The sequence below is a fragment of the Helicoverpa armigera genome, chromosome 30 (assembly GCF_030705265.1).
Source record: "Helicoverpa armigera isolate CAAS_96S chromosome 30, ASM3070526v1, whole genome shotgun sequence".
Taxonomy (NCBI): domain Eukaryota; kingdom Metazoa; phylum Arthropoda; class Insecta; order Lepidoptera; family Noctuidae; genus Helicoverpa; species Helicoverpa armigera.
In genome coordinates this window covers 2,242,253-2,257,790 of record NC_087149.1, presented here as the reverse complement: position 1 = coordinate 2,257,790, position 15,538 = coordinate 2,242,253, and the positions used below count along the sequence as shown (strand labels likewise).

Here is a 15,538-nt window from a genome sequence, read left to right as displayed (position 1 = left end):
TAGTAGATTGTCTAGGGAGGGCCTAAGGTGTAATTTTGTTTCAAGGAAGCTCTCAGGGAAACGGAACGTAATTATTTATTGTCTGTTGTAAAATCTGTCAAATTGACAGTGGTGCGAAACAGGTTCCGTTTTAAAAATAAAAGCATAAAAAGGAACTAATAAGAGACAGCCTATCGTTTCTTTCGTTGGTTAGAAAGAGAAAGCTGTTAATGCTAATCTGGAACGCTATTACAATGTCAGTCGATTGTCAAATTTTTCGATAAAAAATTACAGTCAATCACAAAATCGTAGATATTTAATTGAAATACCATGAAATACTTGATTGTTTAAATGTAAAAGTGGACTGCAGGAATCAAAGATGGATTCAGAGATAATGGTGGAGACGTTGCCTTTGCTGGGGACTTGCAATTTGTGTTTAAACGAAGGTGCTGTAAAGAGTATGTTGATTGGGCACAAGTACAATGGGAAATCAGAAGTTTACGCTGAAATGTTGGAAAAATGCTTTGCTATTGATGTGAGTACTATTTAAATAGTGTTTAGACCATATTTAGCTACTTATCTAACAGTTTCTTGAGATTTCTCAGTGAAAAAATATAAAATAAGTATAAAAAACATCAGTCGTAATTTTTTTGCGGCTACGCCCGCTTATTTGAATCTAATTGGATTGGATTTAATATTCAATTCACTGGATTTCAGTAGAGTATGTATTTCGTACTGCAAATTGCTGAAGAATTCTCTGTATGTCATTGTTTTTGATTTGATTTGAATATATGATATTGTAATAGATAAATGACAATACTACATTCTGGGAAATTTTGTATCTGGCTGGGTGTAGTTAACAATGGTTTGATAAAATTGTATCTAATATTAATGTATAAAAACAGTTAATACTTGCTGTAGTAAATGGTTAAAAAATGTCCTGTAAAATTTGTACAAAACAAACATTATATCAATACAACAGGTATTGATATAATGTTTGTTTTGTACAAATTTTACAATTTACATTGTAATGAAACAACACATTTAGATTTCTTTTAATATTTTTGCTGTCATTGATGTTATGTGTTCTAGTCAGAAGCCAGTAAGTCTGACACCAGTCTAACCTAGGGGTATTGGGTCAGATAGGGCAGTCGCTCCTTGTGGCACACTGGTACTCAGCTACATCCGCTTAGAGTGGAAGCCGACCCCAACATAGTTGGGAAAAAAGGCTCGGGAGATGAGGATGATGATGATGCTATGTGCTCATTGTCTTCTATAAGTCACATCCTTTTTAGTATAATCACGTTTTTTGTGTAAAAAACTAGTTTCCGAACTGTACAGACAGAAAAGTGTTGCTGGGACACATTGGAAATTGTGTAGCGCATTTTCGGACTTTTGTAAACTTGACCTTCAAAAAATGCTGATTTTCAACCTACTTTATTTATTTGCCCACCCCTGAGGCCATTGACGATATATAGCTTCAAATAAATGACTTTTTATCTTTATACCTAATTATCCTCCCCCATGTTACAGCCTTTTTTATCGTCCCACTGCTGGGCTGCGGCCTCCTCTCACACGGAGAAGGATTGAGCATTAATCCTCCCCCATACATTACTATAATTCTGACCGTCACATTACAGGTATCCCTTCTCCAACTCGGTGACACAAAACGTCTGATCTGTGACATCTGCATCGTCAGGCTTCGGGACTGCATGATGTTCCGACATCAAGTGGAAACCTCCTTCAATACCTTGGAGACTGCTTATAAGTTGCATAGTGAGTTGTGTACTACTAATTTTCCTAGCCTAAGAAAATAGGAATTATGGGTCTCAAGTAGAAAAGTAATTCTCTATTTGAGTAGGCACTTAGGCATCGTTCACACCAAACGTATTGTCCGCCGCTGACTGTGAGCGCGCGGTACGCAGTTTATTGCTTTTCCATATATATTGAAATTGTCGTTCACACCGAACCGACTATACGCTGTTACGTCGTCTGTTGTAGCTGACTCTCAGTAGCCGATTATTTTACTACGCGACTATGCACGGCGGACGCGGATTGGCTACGCGGACGCAGTTGCCGAATAGCGCCGCTCCGCCGCGTACGCACCGCCGCTCCGCCGCGTCCGCACCGCCGCGCAGTGATGCCAGAGCTCTTTTATGTGTAGAATAGTCGGCCGCTCAGCGTACGCATCTAGTGTGAACCTACACGAGCGTATTCTTTTGTTCACACATGTAGCGCATCGTACGCTATAGCCTATTGTCGGCTTGGTGAGTACGCGTACTGCAGATTGAGTCGACGTTCACACTGAGGCCGACTGTGAGTATACTCACAGTCAGCGGCGGACAATACGTTTGGTGTGAACAATCCCTTATAGGTGAATCTTTATAGGACTTTTTACACAAAAATACATATTAAAAAGATAAACTACTGCTTAAAACAAGGATTCAGTAATTGTTTAATGTATTTACATTGCATGTAAATTAGTCCTGTGCCTGATCTCTCTCCGGTGGTGTCGGATTGTCGTCCCATCGCGCCATGATAGTAAGGGAATAGTGAGTGCACCTGTGTCCAAGCAAATGCTCGTGCACTATAATATGTCCTGCGCTGCTGACTTATCTCCTTAAATCGGCTAGGAGGATATCATTGTATTTACTTAAATTTTTTGCCACATTTTATTTGTCAGCTGAGTTTTAAATAAGAAGTCGTATAAGATTTGGTTATCTTTAGTTATGGTGAATACTACTACTAATTCAATACTACTTAGTAGCAGGAAATTCAAAATAAAATGGTTTTTTGATGTTTCCCTAAGATCTTATAGTTCACTGAAGTATTATTAGTACGACTAAGTAATGAGACTATTGCTGCTATTACAAAAAATACAAAAAAATAAATAATAATAAAAAGTCACACATTTTTCTTAAGAAATAAAGTTTTTTTTGTACTAATTGTAAGTAACATTTTATTTTTCAGAAGATGACAAAATAGATAATGACGGCATCAAAAGAGAAATAACATTAAACGTGGACTTTGATGATGATTTGCCAAATGATGATATTGACGATGATGATGAACGTGATCCAGGTAAATAACTATTTAATAATGACTAATTATAAATACTAGTCTTTTAGGGTGCTCCCACTTTGCCCTGAGAAATAGTTTGTAGTCATTTTCTGGGAGCATTCATTTCATTTCATTTTATGGGTGCACCCATATGCTTCAGCAAAACGGCTTAAGCAATTGAGATACAATTTGGTGTGAAATTTTGTAGCAGCCAAAATACAGCTAGTTTCTCATGCATTGAAAAGTAGTGTACGCAACATTTTGCGAGATTAACTGGAGGAACTACTTCTCGCACCCGGATATAAAATTATTCTCATGTATAAGCATTAAGAACAATTACAAATGCCCATTGGTTTATCAGAAACAATGAAATTCACGAACACCTACAAATGAATACAGTCAAGGAAGAAATAAGAAACGCAGCTGAGAAATACCAAAATCGATTGACATACCACCCCAATGAATTGGCAGCCACACTAATATCTCAGAGTTATAATAATACCAATCGCCTAAAGAGACATGACATACTGAAGCTACAGTCTAGATTGTAGCAATACTGCATAGGAGAGTAGATGTCTCACTGGAGACAGCACTCCACATAACAACATCCAGACACCTCATCTGATTATAGTTAATGATGACTGATTGCAGATTTAACCACAAACAAAAAAAAAAAAATGTATAAGCATAGGTATTATTCTCAAGTTTCATCAAAATCCGTCCAGCTAACACTCACAAACATTAGTTAATGTAATTTACACATAATCTTTAGGATTATTAACCAAAAAATACTAATTTACAGAAATAAAACCCGAAATCAAGACAGAACCCGAAGAATGTACTCGAAGGACTCGCAGCAGAACTGTCAAAAAAATACCAACAAAATGTACAGTAAAAAAACACCATGATCTCACAGAAACCGAGTCTATGTTACAGACAGGACTTTTCCCTTTCAAAATTAGGAAAAACCGGACCTTCTCATGCTCAATATGTCCCGAAAAATCCACAAATTTGGACGACATCAAGGTCCATATAGTCGACCATAATAAAACAAATCTACACTTAGCCTTCAAAAAAATGATCTTTTCAAATTCACAACGGTTTTACAAATGTGGTACGAAATTAAGATGCAAAATTTGCACCACAGATGTCGCGAACTACGAAGAATTGAGACAGCATGTAGAAAATTGTACTAGACTCAAATTTTCTAGTCGCAAATGGAATAATTTGCCTTTCAAACTTGAGAAAGACCAACTGGACTGTCCTGTTTGCAAAAAAACGTTTTTAAACTATGTCAGTTTGAATACTCATATGAATGTTCACTACCCTAATTATATTTGCGAAAATTGTGGGAAAGCTTTCGCGTCTAAAGCTAGGCTCAGAGGTCATATGCGCACTCATGAGGTCGGCACCTTTCCTTGTAGGTACTGCAACGCTACATTCGATAGGGTCACTAAAAGAGAGAATCACGTTTCAAAAGAGCATAAATCGGGTATAAGGTATGCTTGCAAACGTTGTAATATCTCCCTAACTTCATTTTACGCTCGTCAAAAACATTTGGCAGAGGTACATAATGAGGAATTAAAAAGATATAAATGTAAAGCTTGTCCTCAGAGCTATATAACTCCTGGACATTTATCGAGTCACGTTAGAAGGGATCATTTAAACGAAAGGAACCATAAATGTGACCAATGCGATTTGGCGTTTTATACGAAAAATGCTCTTAAAATGCACATGATAAGACATGATGGGGAGAGAATACATACGTGTCCTGTCTGTCAGAAGTCTTACCAAAGAAAGAAGACATTAAGAGAGCATTTGAGGATCCATAATAATGATAAGAGGTTCGTTTGTCCTGTGTGTGGAAGGGCGTTTACTCAGAAATGTACGCTAAAAGGCCATTTGAAGGTCCATGATAGAAAGTCTGATATTGATGATCAGTGGCGAGGTAAGGCTCCGCTGTGATTTGTGAGAAAAAGTAATTTTGGTGTATAGAAATGTGAACCTTCTTTATGAACGTAATGGCGAAATTGATTTTTTTTGGGAGTTGGCAAATGCAATAAAAAGAGATATGAAGTCTCTGAATGCTCGACAAGTTTTTGTAAGTTTCGGGGCTCCAAAAATAGTGAAATTTAGCTTCTATAGTGTCTGAAAGTGACTTTTTTTATTTATTTATTTTGAAGGAATCATAAAAAGAAAACAAAGTAAAATTTTGCCCAACTGTATTTACAGTTTAATAACAATGTGGTGAGCGAAACGTTTTGCTTCTTGTTAAATGCAAAAAAAAACGTTAATTTTAAATATTATTTTTACATTTGTTAAATATTGTTTTGTTTAAAAATTTCAATTTGCGCTAGAAACATCACAAGAATAGAAATTGTTATAAATTCCATTGAAAAGTAAGTTTTAATGTACTAACGAATATACGCAATAAATACTTGTATATAAAATAACTTTGACGCTAGAATTACGCAAAATATACAAATCTTAAAAAAGAATTACAGGCCTTAAAACCTAGTACCTATGCTCCATTTGACATAAAAAAAATCAAAGTCACTTTTCGTAATTTTGGCGCCAAGTTTAGGTTATTAACTTTGTAAATATAAACGTAATTTATAAAAATAGGTACTCTGTAAATCCACGTAAAACGGGATGTGATTATTATTACTATTTAAAATAAATATTTACGTAAATAATCTTATAAACTAAGTTATTGAACATTTTGTAAAATATGAATAAGTATGATAAATATTATTATTTTAAATGCCCGTAAGTGGACCTTCTCAGCTTAAAAAATGTCTACAAAATGTAGTCTAACTTATTAAAAATTATTTAAAAGACATCACTTAGAAACATCATTAACCTATCTTATCGTTTTTTTTTTATCTGTGGTCGGCGCAGCATGTTTTCTCCTTCCATACTCTTCTATCTGCCGTCATCTCACAAGTAACATTCTTTCTAGCCATGTCGACTTTCACACAATCCATCCATCGTTTAAAGAAACGACCCTTTTGGTCGTCCCCATCCACTAACTATATCACGTAAAAAAAATATTTTTTTAAACTCTTTCCATTACATTTTAGGAATTTGTATTTTTCATTATTCAATTAGGTGCCATGAAAACTTTTTTTTATATCTTTTTCTATCTACTAGCATCCGCAAGGAATTTCACTCGCACCTTGTGGGAACGATTTCGCGTACCGCGATAATAAATAGCCTTCCTAGGTAAACGAAACACGTCTTGTCTAAATTATTTGAATTTCATTCTAAAAGCTGCCATAGTTATCAAGGTCTATAATATTCTTGTACTATGAATCACAATACCGTATGAATGCATCACATTATTGAACTATTGTAAGTCTAAGTTATATGCTTCCCTTGAAAGACTTTTGTAAAATAATTTTCTCTTGTTATATCTCACAGTGAGAGAAAAGCCGACTTTTAATTTTATTACTATATTGTCGTCACTTTGTCAGAGTTGATACGATCAGCTTCAGATTGGTTAACCCCAGCTTAGCTAGTGGCTCAATTCTGCTAATTTTACTTACGCGACAAACGATTGATATCCAACTGAGATTCAATCACGACCCAATTACGATTGAATCATATAGGGCACTCCACGTTTTTTTGTGTTAAGTAAAAGTTTTTATCCTTTTCTGTGATTCAATAATTAATCATATTGTCTGCAAATGATTTACGATTGTAGAGCAGACTACCTTACAAACCTTATAAACCAATGACAGTCCAATGGAATGTCATTGGAATACGATTGGTCTCATATTAATAGCAGAATGCCCGCTAAAGTTAAAGCTGCTATTGAGATTCAATTGGTATCCAATTGACACATGATTAAATTAGCAGAATTGAGCCTCTAGTGTATTAAAATATACGTAAAAAAAACTTCATTATGTATCACTTACAACTATTGATACAAGCTAAATATATTATTTTTTGACTCAGGTAGGCTTCTGAAAAGTGGTTGAAAGTCGGTGGTTTTTAGATAATAAGGTTGTAAAAATAATGTGCAATAAGAAAGTCGTCCTAAAGTTGTATAAAGTTATTGAAGTTATTATTATTTATGTAAATTGTGTTATTTTTATTATAAACTGATATTGATATTAAAATACGATTATTTAACGTTATGTTTTTTATTTAAAATGTTATACAATGATTAAGACTTGTGCTCAGCTGAATCCGGTTAGACTGGAAGCCGACCCCAACATAGTTGGGAAAAGGCTCGGAGGATGATGACCACGAAATATGAATTCGGATTCAATTCCCGGGTTTTAGAAACTCATAAAGCAGTCTGGAAGTTTGGTAATTGAATACACCCATGCATCGGAGAGCACGTTAATGACTGATTAAACTGGGAGATAAAAGGAAAAAATAAATAAAACAATGCTATATACTAAAATTGCATTTATTTCCTTCAGATAACCCCATGTGTTCTTTTCATATGACGTCTCAAAGAGTCTTTGCTCGCAAACGGATTATTGCAAAGCGAACAAGAAAAATTCTTCACCCCACTATGAGTAACTTTATGTCTCAAAACATCCGATTTCGTATAAAAAAAATTATGACAAACATCGCATTCATGATTTTTCTGCTTCAAATGTACATTTTTCAAATGATTATTACATAAACTTTTAGTTATAAATGACTTTGCACAAATATTACATTTGAAATCCGGTTTTTTCAAACCATGCTTTTCTACTAAATGTTGAACCCTAAAATTTTCCTGAAAAAATCTATCTTCGCAATAAGGACAGGGAAATCTTAATTTTCTTTCGTATTTTATATTATGAACGGTAATCTCATGTGTTCTTTTATCTATCTTGTTACTAAAAGTTAAATCACATTGTCGACATTTCAAGGGCTTATGAGACCTCGTTTTATGTAAATTCAAAAACACCAAATTTGAAAATCCAGCCCCACAGATATGACAAACTTGTTTCTGAAAATGTTTATTCATATGTATGTTTAAAAGTCTGAAAACTGTAAACTTTTCTTTACACAACTGACATGATAAATCCCCGCCAATTTTGAAGGGGACTAACAAATCTTCCTTCAGCTCAAATTCTACATTATGTATATCAATCAAATGATCCCGCAATGTCGATAAGTTCTGTAAATTTTCATCACAAATTTTGCATTTTAAGACCGAAATGTCGACTTTAACTAATCTATTTTGCTGGTCTATTATTTTCTTTTCTATAGCTTTGAGTGAATGCAGTTTATTTGTATGTTCTCTTAGTAGGTTGACGTCTGAAAATGGTTCTTTGCAGCAAAAACATCTGTAACGACTCTTATTCCATTGGAACACGAATATTGTTGAATTGGCGAGGAGTTTCAGGGAGTTCTCTCGCAGTATGGGCCCGTTGCCGCGGCGCTCAGCTATTTTGGACCAGTCTTTAGATGAATTATCTGTAAGGAGAAAAAAATAAAGTTTTTTTTTGTAAAATTACTGTAGAAGCGAGCTATAGACGATGAGAAAATATCGAGCAGTTAACAGGACTATAATAAGAATGATATAGTTATCGGCACAAATCTTGCGCTCTGACCTATGCGCAGAAGTGATTTATTCAACCAATCCCGAGTGACGGCTATGACGCGATGCACTGCGGGCCAATCACCGCTTTAGCCCGCCCCCGCGCCTCACTTCATACCACAAAAGGGACCCAATAAATTACTTCTGCGCAGGTGAAGGTCAGAGCTCAAGATTCGTGCCGATAACTATACATAGTTGGAGAGCCGGTATACTTGGTCTGCTTTTTAAACATTTGAGTTAGTAAATTGCTTTTTTTTCATGCCCATGCTCCAAATTGACAAGTTCTAATGCTCCAAAATTATAAGCGAAGATTTTTATTTAATTTTTAAAATGTTCAAATATATCAATTTGCAAAAAAATATATAAGTAGCGTGTCTAACTAAAAAAAGTCTGCAAGCTCTCATACTATAAGTAGTTGTATCATTATAAATATTATAAAATCTCACCTGCATCAGTTTTTATTTTACATTTCTTTAATTTGGATCGTTTATGAGCATAATCCTTCAGCGGCACAGCATCCAAGATATTGTCGCTCTGTGATAACTCCATTTTGATGTTCGCTATAATTTCTGAAATGTAATAATTAAAAGTATTAATTAAAGTATTGGCTACTGTAATTCTGTTAGGTTTAATTCTGCTTTACCACTTGATATTATGTAATTTGGCATAGAGAAACTGTTACAGCCTTTTTATCGTCCCACTGCTGTGCTGCGGCCTCCTCTCACACGGAGAAGGATTGAGCATTAATCACCACGCTTGCTCAATGCGGGTTGTTGATTTCAAACTATATAGACATAGAGATAAGACAGGTTTTTTTTTGCAGGTAAAACCGTGAGAAAGCTTCTCGTTTTTTAAATTAAAAAATATATATAATGAGGTTTTTATTAACTAACTACTAATAGTTTTTCTTGCGGTTTTACCCGCGCACCAGAAATGCTTCTGCGTGTACTCAACAAAATATGTTATCCGGGAATAATTCCCGAATGAAATAATTTTTCAAATCAGTTTAGATGTTTTGAAGCCTTTTGTATATTTTGACTATAGATAATAATATAATGTATAATGAGATTTTTTATTGACTGAAATATACTCACTATCATCATCATCATCGAAGGCGTCATCAACGAATTCTGCAGTAGCTGGTGATTCACACTTGATTTCCTGCAGTTTCATATCATCATCCAATTGTTTTAATTCTGAAATAGATTAATTTAGAAATAATTTTATTACAGGTTTGTTTATCTATTTTTTTTATGAAGGTGGGATTTTTAATTGACTACAGACAGACTAGACAATAAGTATAGTTAAGACAACTTGCTAATCGCTTTAGGACGCATATTTTCCCTTAAATTTTTTATGTTCTTATTATCTTTTTCTCGGTTGTTATGCTCATTTTGTTAAGGGCATTTATGCGTCTTATATTTTGCGCAATAAAACTAATTTTCTTTCTTTACATACATTACATATGTCTTATTATATATTTTTATTAGATCTGAATTCCAGTTGTTCTGGTACACAGGATTCAATGTTTTATAATTATGCTTAATTAAAGACAGTGGTCAAAGGTGAAGTTATATGGAGAAGTTTCTGAATGGTGATGGTGGTCTCTAATTACAGGTAAAAATATCTTGGTTAAGTTGTAACCCTGTGTGGAGAAATTTTATTTATTCTATATTGGGGTCAGCTTTCAGTTCAACCGGATGAAGCTGGTGTACTGTTGTTTTACAAGTAGCGACTTGACTGCCTATCTCACCTCCACAATCCAGTTACCCAAGCAACCCCACACCAAGCAACAACACCCCTTAGTAAGCCTTATGTCACCATTTACAATTAATTAACAAACCTCTTTCATCATCAAACTGCATGGTCTCCAGAGCCCTTAGATAATGTTGTTCGTTCTGTACCACCATCTGTTTGAACTTGGAGGCATCTCGCAGCCTCAGGATACAGTCTTCACAAATATAGTGATTTGATGGCTCTGTGTCTGCGAAGAGTAGCTGGAAAAGATATTTTTAAGGTTTAAATAGGTCACCAATAAGGTGGACAGACAACCTTATAAAGGTCGCTGGAAGATGCTGGATGCAGGTCGCCTCCAACAGGTATCTGTGGAGATCTAAGGGGGAGGCCTATGTTCAGCCGTGGACGTCCTATGGCTGAGATGATGATGATGATGAAATAGGTCAGAAGAAGGTTGGTAAGTGGTTAAGATATTTTGTTAACAATAAAAATGCTACTAGAAATTATTATGACATAATTTTCGGTCAGTGGGTCGTCTTAGTTTCTTGTTCTTTATGTAAATCTATCTGTTTTCTTGCAGTTTCGCTCGCATCCCGTGGGAACTACTGACCATACTGCGATAATATATGGCCTATGTTGAATTTGAATTTGAATTTTCAAATTGTTGCAATAGTTGGTCAGTAGGTCGTCTCTGAAACCCTTAAGTTTCAGAGCCTTTAATGTACAAACAAACAATAAAATGTTTCCTCTCTATTATGTTACTATATGTATATGAAAATTCTAATTTAAATCTAAGATAAAGCATATAAAAAATCTTACTTGAATATCAAATGTGGTCTTCAGCATATCGCTGTACACTTCTTTTTGACCAGAACAATAATACTCTGAGGAAATACTTTTGAAAATACCGCTTTTCAAGCAGCAGCGACATATCTTAGATTTTGCAGTAAATACATCATTGTTTGACTTTAAATCCATTTCTTAAAACAATTGAATACCCCGAGCACGTTTAAGAATTTTTTTTGGGTGATATTTAATTGATAAAATTAATTATTTTTGTGTATTTTTTCTTGTTAATCTTCGATAATTTTTTCTAATTTTTGCTTACATTTTCTGAAATTCTGACTGTCACTGTCAATCCACTGACATTGACTCAAAGAGCATTGACTTATTTGATAACTGTTTATTTTTTCTCTCCGTAGGCTATAGACTTTTGACCATACCGCCTCTTGCTTCGAAGGTATAACAATGGAAATGCAAAGCCAAAGAACATTAGACTAAATCAGGGGTAAGTTAACACAGCTACAACATAAGGGAAAAGGGCGCAAAAAGCCCAATCAAAATCAAAGCTGGAAAAACCTAGTAGAGTGGGGTACTTCCTTGTCGCTTACCTTCATACTACATAGTCAGAAAAAAAAAATATTTGTCAACAAATAAAACTATGTCATATTGACTTTACATTTTCCCAAACTACATACACCACCGCGAACTGCAAAATTTTACTTTACAATATTTATAAAAGCTACTTTACATTGTTAATCAGCAATTTGTTTAATAAATCTAATTTAAAAAGTAACTATCAGCCGTAACCATGGGACTGCCAACGTATCCCGAATGCAGCATGAAGAGAGAAACTGCTGAACTCGTTTTCAGTAAGGGTAAGTATCTGATTAACCTCAGAAAGGTACCCACCTAGTACTTAATTTCTGGTTCCCAAATTAGTTTGTCACATGAAAATACCTACATACAAACATAGAAAAATCGAATTGGTAGTGTTCCCGCTGTGGGTTACGCGCGGTGAGGGAGTGTCAGACTCTTACTGACTAAACACCGTCGTGTTCCGTCGTAGGCCGCGTAAGTACCAGCGCCAAGGTAACTCGCGCGAACAATCCCGCAGCCAAGAAAACCTTCATTAAAACTATATTTTTTTTCAGAAATCGCCGACGAGCTAGGCAGAGACTTCCGCGTCCTGCCTGTATTCGAAAAAGGTTTATTCGATTACAAATACAGAAGGTTTTACTCTCTGAATACCAACAAGCTGCTCGGTTGTCGCTGGTCGTCTTACGTCGACAATTTCAGTTCGCGCGAACTCGCTCCGTTTCAATTCATTGATATAAGGTATGAATGGTTGAAAATATTCTGATGTGATAGTAGTTATATAGTATCGGCTATCAAACATAATATGTTAAAAAATGGTCACATTAAAAGAAAGTTTCAACGTTAAAAGAACATAATAATTATGTACTTACATAGTTCTCTTATGAACTCCTCTTATGAATACCTCTTATGTAATCCTCTTATATACTCCTGTCACTCTATTACCAGTGGCGTAGCGTGGGGGGGGCAGGGGGGGCAAATTCCCCGGGCGGCATCTTTTAGGGGGCGGCAAAATTTACCCAATTAAAAAAAAATTGTTCGCAACTACATAAAACTGTCTAACAATAGCAAAACATTAAACAAGAAAGTTGAAACTTTTTAAACTTAAAATTAATTATGGTCAGGTTCTTAAAACACACGTGACACTACATTTTACGTAATTTTGGTTTTGAGTCTTAAATAAAAAATAATTAAAATTTCGCGCTCGCTTCGCTCGCGTATTCAGAAACTGTATGCACTCAATTTTGCATTTGTCAACAAACAAAAAGTTAAGTACGTTTGGGCTAAATTTTACGTAATATTTGGTTTAAGTCCCATAAAAATTTCGCGCTCGCTTCGCTCACGTATTCAAAAACGGTATGCCCTTATTTTTGCATCTGTCAACAAACAAAACGCTAAGTACGTTTGGGCTAGATTTTACGTAATTTTCGTTTAAGTCCGATAAAAATTTCGCGCTCGCTTCGCTCGGGTATTTAAAAACGATATGCCCTTATTTTTGCATCTGTCAACAAACAAAAAGTTAAGTACGTTTGGGCTAAATTTTACGTAATTTTTGTTTTAAGTCCGATAAAAATTTCGCGCTCGCTTCGCTCGCGTATTCAAAAACATTATGCCCTTCTTTTTGCATTTGTCAACAAACAAAAAGTTAAGTACGTTTGGGCTAAATTTTACCTAATATTTGGTTTAAGTCCGATAAAAATTTCGCGCTCGCTTCGCTCGCGCATTTGGAACTTTAAGACCTTCAAGAATTCAAGTAACAAAGATATAAAAGTCTACTTGAGAACCTCCCCCTTCTGCCGGGGCTGCGGGTTGTTCGAAAGAGTTACCGCGGCTCTGGAACATAAAAGGCCTTCGACGGAACACGACGGTTTCAGTAAGAGTCTGATACTCCCTCACCACTGCTAACCCACAGCGGGAAGGGTCATGTGATGATTTTTAACGTCGATACAAAAAAATCCCTTTTTGAAGTCGGTTAAAAATGACAAACGGCCAGTAACACTTGTTTAAAAAATACACGGGAAGGGGCGGCAAAATCGACAACTGCCCCGGGCGGCAGATACCCACGCTACGCCACTGTCTATTACATATGTGTAATATGTATGTAATGCAAAACTGGTGGTCCAGAATCGTTAACAGAACATATTTGCATCATCAGTAAAAAAAAATTGTTCGTTCTTTTGTCCGCCCTAAAATTAGCAAAATATGGATACCAACTATTCTTACGCGCGCTGAGAGCGGAGCTCGCGTCAGTAAACCGGTTTCGCATTGCCGCCGTGCATACTTTGACGACAAAATCAACAACTTTCGATACCAATATCTTTTCTTTTTTGTACTAAAACACAACAAAATAAAAATATACGTATCTATAAAGTTTATTTAACTATAAGTTGACAAACTTTGCGCACTGAATAAAATTCATTCCTGTATAGTCTGAAATCAGCAACCCACATTGAGCAAGCGTGGTGATTAATGCTCAATCCTTCTCCGTGTGAGAGGAGGCCGCAGCCCAGCAGTGGGACGATAAAAAGGCTGTAACAATAACAGTAAAGTAATATAGTAAAGTTTTAGTGATGTGGTAAGAGTTTAAAAAATACAATTTTTACAGAGACTACCACTTCTTCAACTGCGTCAATCGCCTCAAACCCTCGGAAACTATTTACAAAAAGAAAGATTTTCGTTATAAACTGAAGCCGGGGCCAGGCGTGGACTATGGCGGCCAAATGCCGATACCGCAGGACTTGCTCATGAAGCGAGGGGCAATTAAAATTAAAAAGCAACCAAGACAGTCTAAGAAAGATGAGGAGTTGAGTGAGACTAAAAGCGAAGTTGGAAAAACTAAGGCAGAAGAATAAAGGAACGTTTTCAATGCTAGCTGACGTCTGTCGACTGCCACGACTGGGGCACGGTTCCGCTAATTTTACTCAAGCGACATACGATTCACATCTGACTGAGATCCAACCACGACTCAATTACGATTGAAGTGTATGTAGCATTCCGCTATTTTCTTTTAAAACCTTTTTATCCGTTTCTGTGATTCAATACTTAATCAAATTATTTATTGTCTGCAAATTATTTACGATTGCAATATGATTGTAGAGCAAACTACCGTATGCACCAAATGGCAGACCAATCGAATGTCATCGGAATAAGATTGGTCTTTTATTAGTTGTAGAATGCCCGATATGGTTAAAACTGCTGTTGCGATTCAATTTTGACATTATTAACTTAGCAAAGTCGGGTCCCTGGTTTGTATGTATTTACATGAAACCGTTTTGGATCGAAGCGGCAGCAGCATGTGCAGTCGCTGCCAGATATTGGCAGTTACAGTCGACAGCAAGAATTTTAAAATGTACCTTAAATTAGTGTAACCTTAAAAATTAAATTTTCAAGTTGTGTCCTATGATAGGACAAAAATTTTCACATTTGTTTTAAAGAAGTTTGAAAAATTATGTACTAATATTTTCGTATAGTGAGAGAGAACACATAAGAGAGTGATTTCTCTTTCTTATTATTACAAAATCTGTTCATGGTAGTGTGGCCATACTAAAAAAAGATGAAAGCATCGGGCCATATTAAAAAAAGTAATGTTATTTCATATTTTTTAAGATTATTGATTTATTTTGATACGCATAGGTAGGTATGTATTTTAAGCTTTTTTTAAGATATGTAGTCTAGATGTCATTTAGTTTCGTATGTATTAATTTACAAATAAACGTTTTGAAAGTTTACTTCTATCTTTTAATGCTAGTACAAAATACAAATGAAGTAGCTATAAGCCAGTAAGTTTGACAACCATTCTTACCTAGGGGTATTGGGTTGCCCGAGAAACTGGGTTGA

General features: G+C 35.4%; 3 protein-coding genes across 3 annotated transcripts; 2 read left to right on the top strand and 1 right to left on the bottom strand.

The window, feature by feature from the left end:
* Positions 1-159: 159 nt before the first annotated feature.
* Positions 160-7,103, top strand: LOC110375769 (zinc finger protein 26). The gene is made up of 4 exons (XM_064042988.1): positions 160-514; positions 1,620-1,755; positions 2,950-3,060; positions 3,842-7,103. Exons 1-4 carry the CDS (start codon positions 359-361, stop codon positions 5,002-5,004), a joined length of 1,566 nt encoding a protein of 521 aa, XP_063899058.1. The 5' UTR covers positions 160-358; the 3' UTR covers positions 5,005-7,103.
* Positions 7,104-7,449: 346 nt separating this feature from the next.
* Positions 7,450-11,434, bottom strand: LOC110375742 (putative zinc finger protein 840). Its single transcript, XM_064043070.1, has 5 exons — positions 11,144-11,434; positions 10,431-10,584; positions 9,682-9,783; positions 9,034-9,156; positions 7,450-8,463 (listed from the first exon to the last, which is right to left on the bottom strand). Exons 1-5 carry the CDS (start codon positions 11,300-11,302, stop codon positions 7,469-7,471), a joined length of 1,533 nt encoding a protein of 510 aa, XP_063899140.1. The 5' UTR covers positions 11,303-11,434; the 3' UTR covers positions 7,450-7,468.
* A 362-nt stretch (positions 11,435-11,796) lies between these two features.
* Positions 11,797-15,406, top strand: LOC110375748 (uncharacterized). Its single transcript, XM_049847914.2, has 3 exons — positions 11,797-11,982; positions 12,259-12,442; positions 14,307-15,406. The coding sequence occupies exons 1-3, from the start codon at positions 11,916-11,918 to the stop codon at positions 14,551-14,553; spliced, it is 498 nt and encodes a 165-aa protein (XP_049703871.2). The 5' UTR covers positions 11,797-11,915; the 3' UTR covers positions 14,554-15,406.
* The last annotated feature ends 132 nt before the right edge of the window (positions 15,407-15,538 follow it).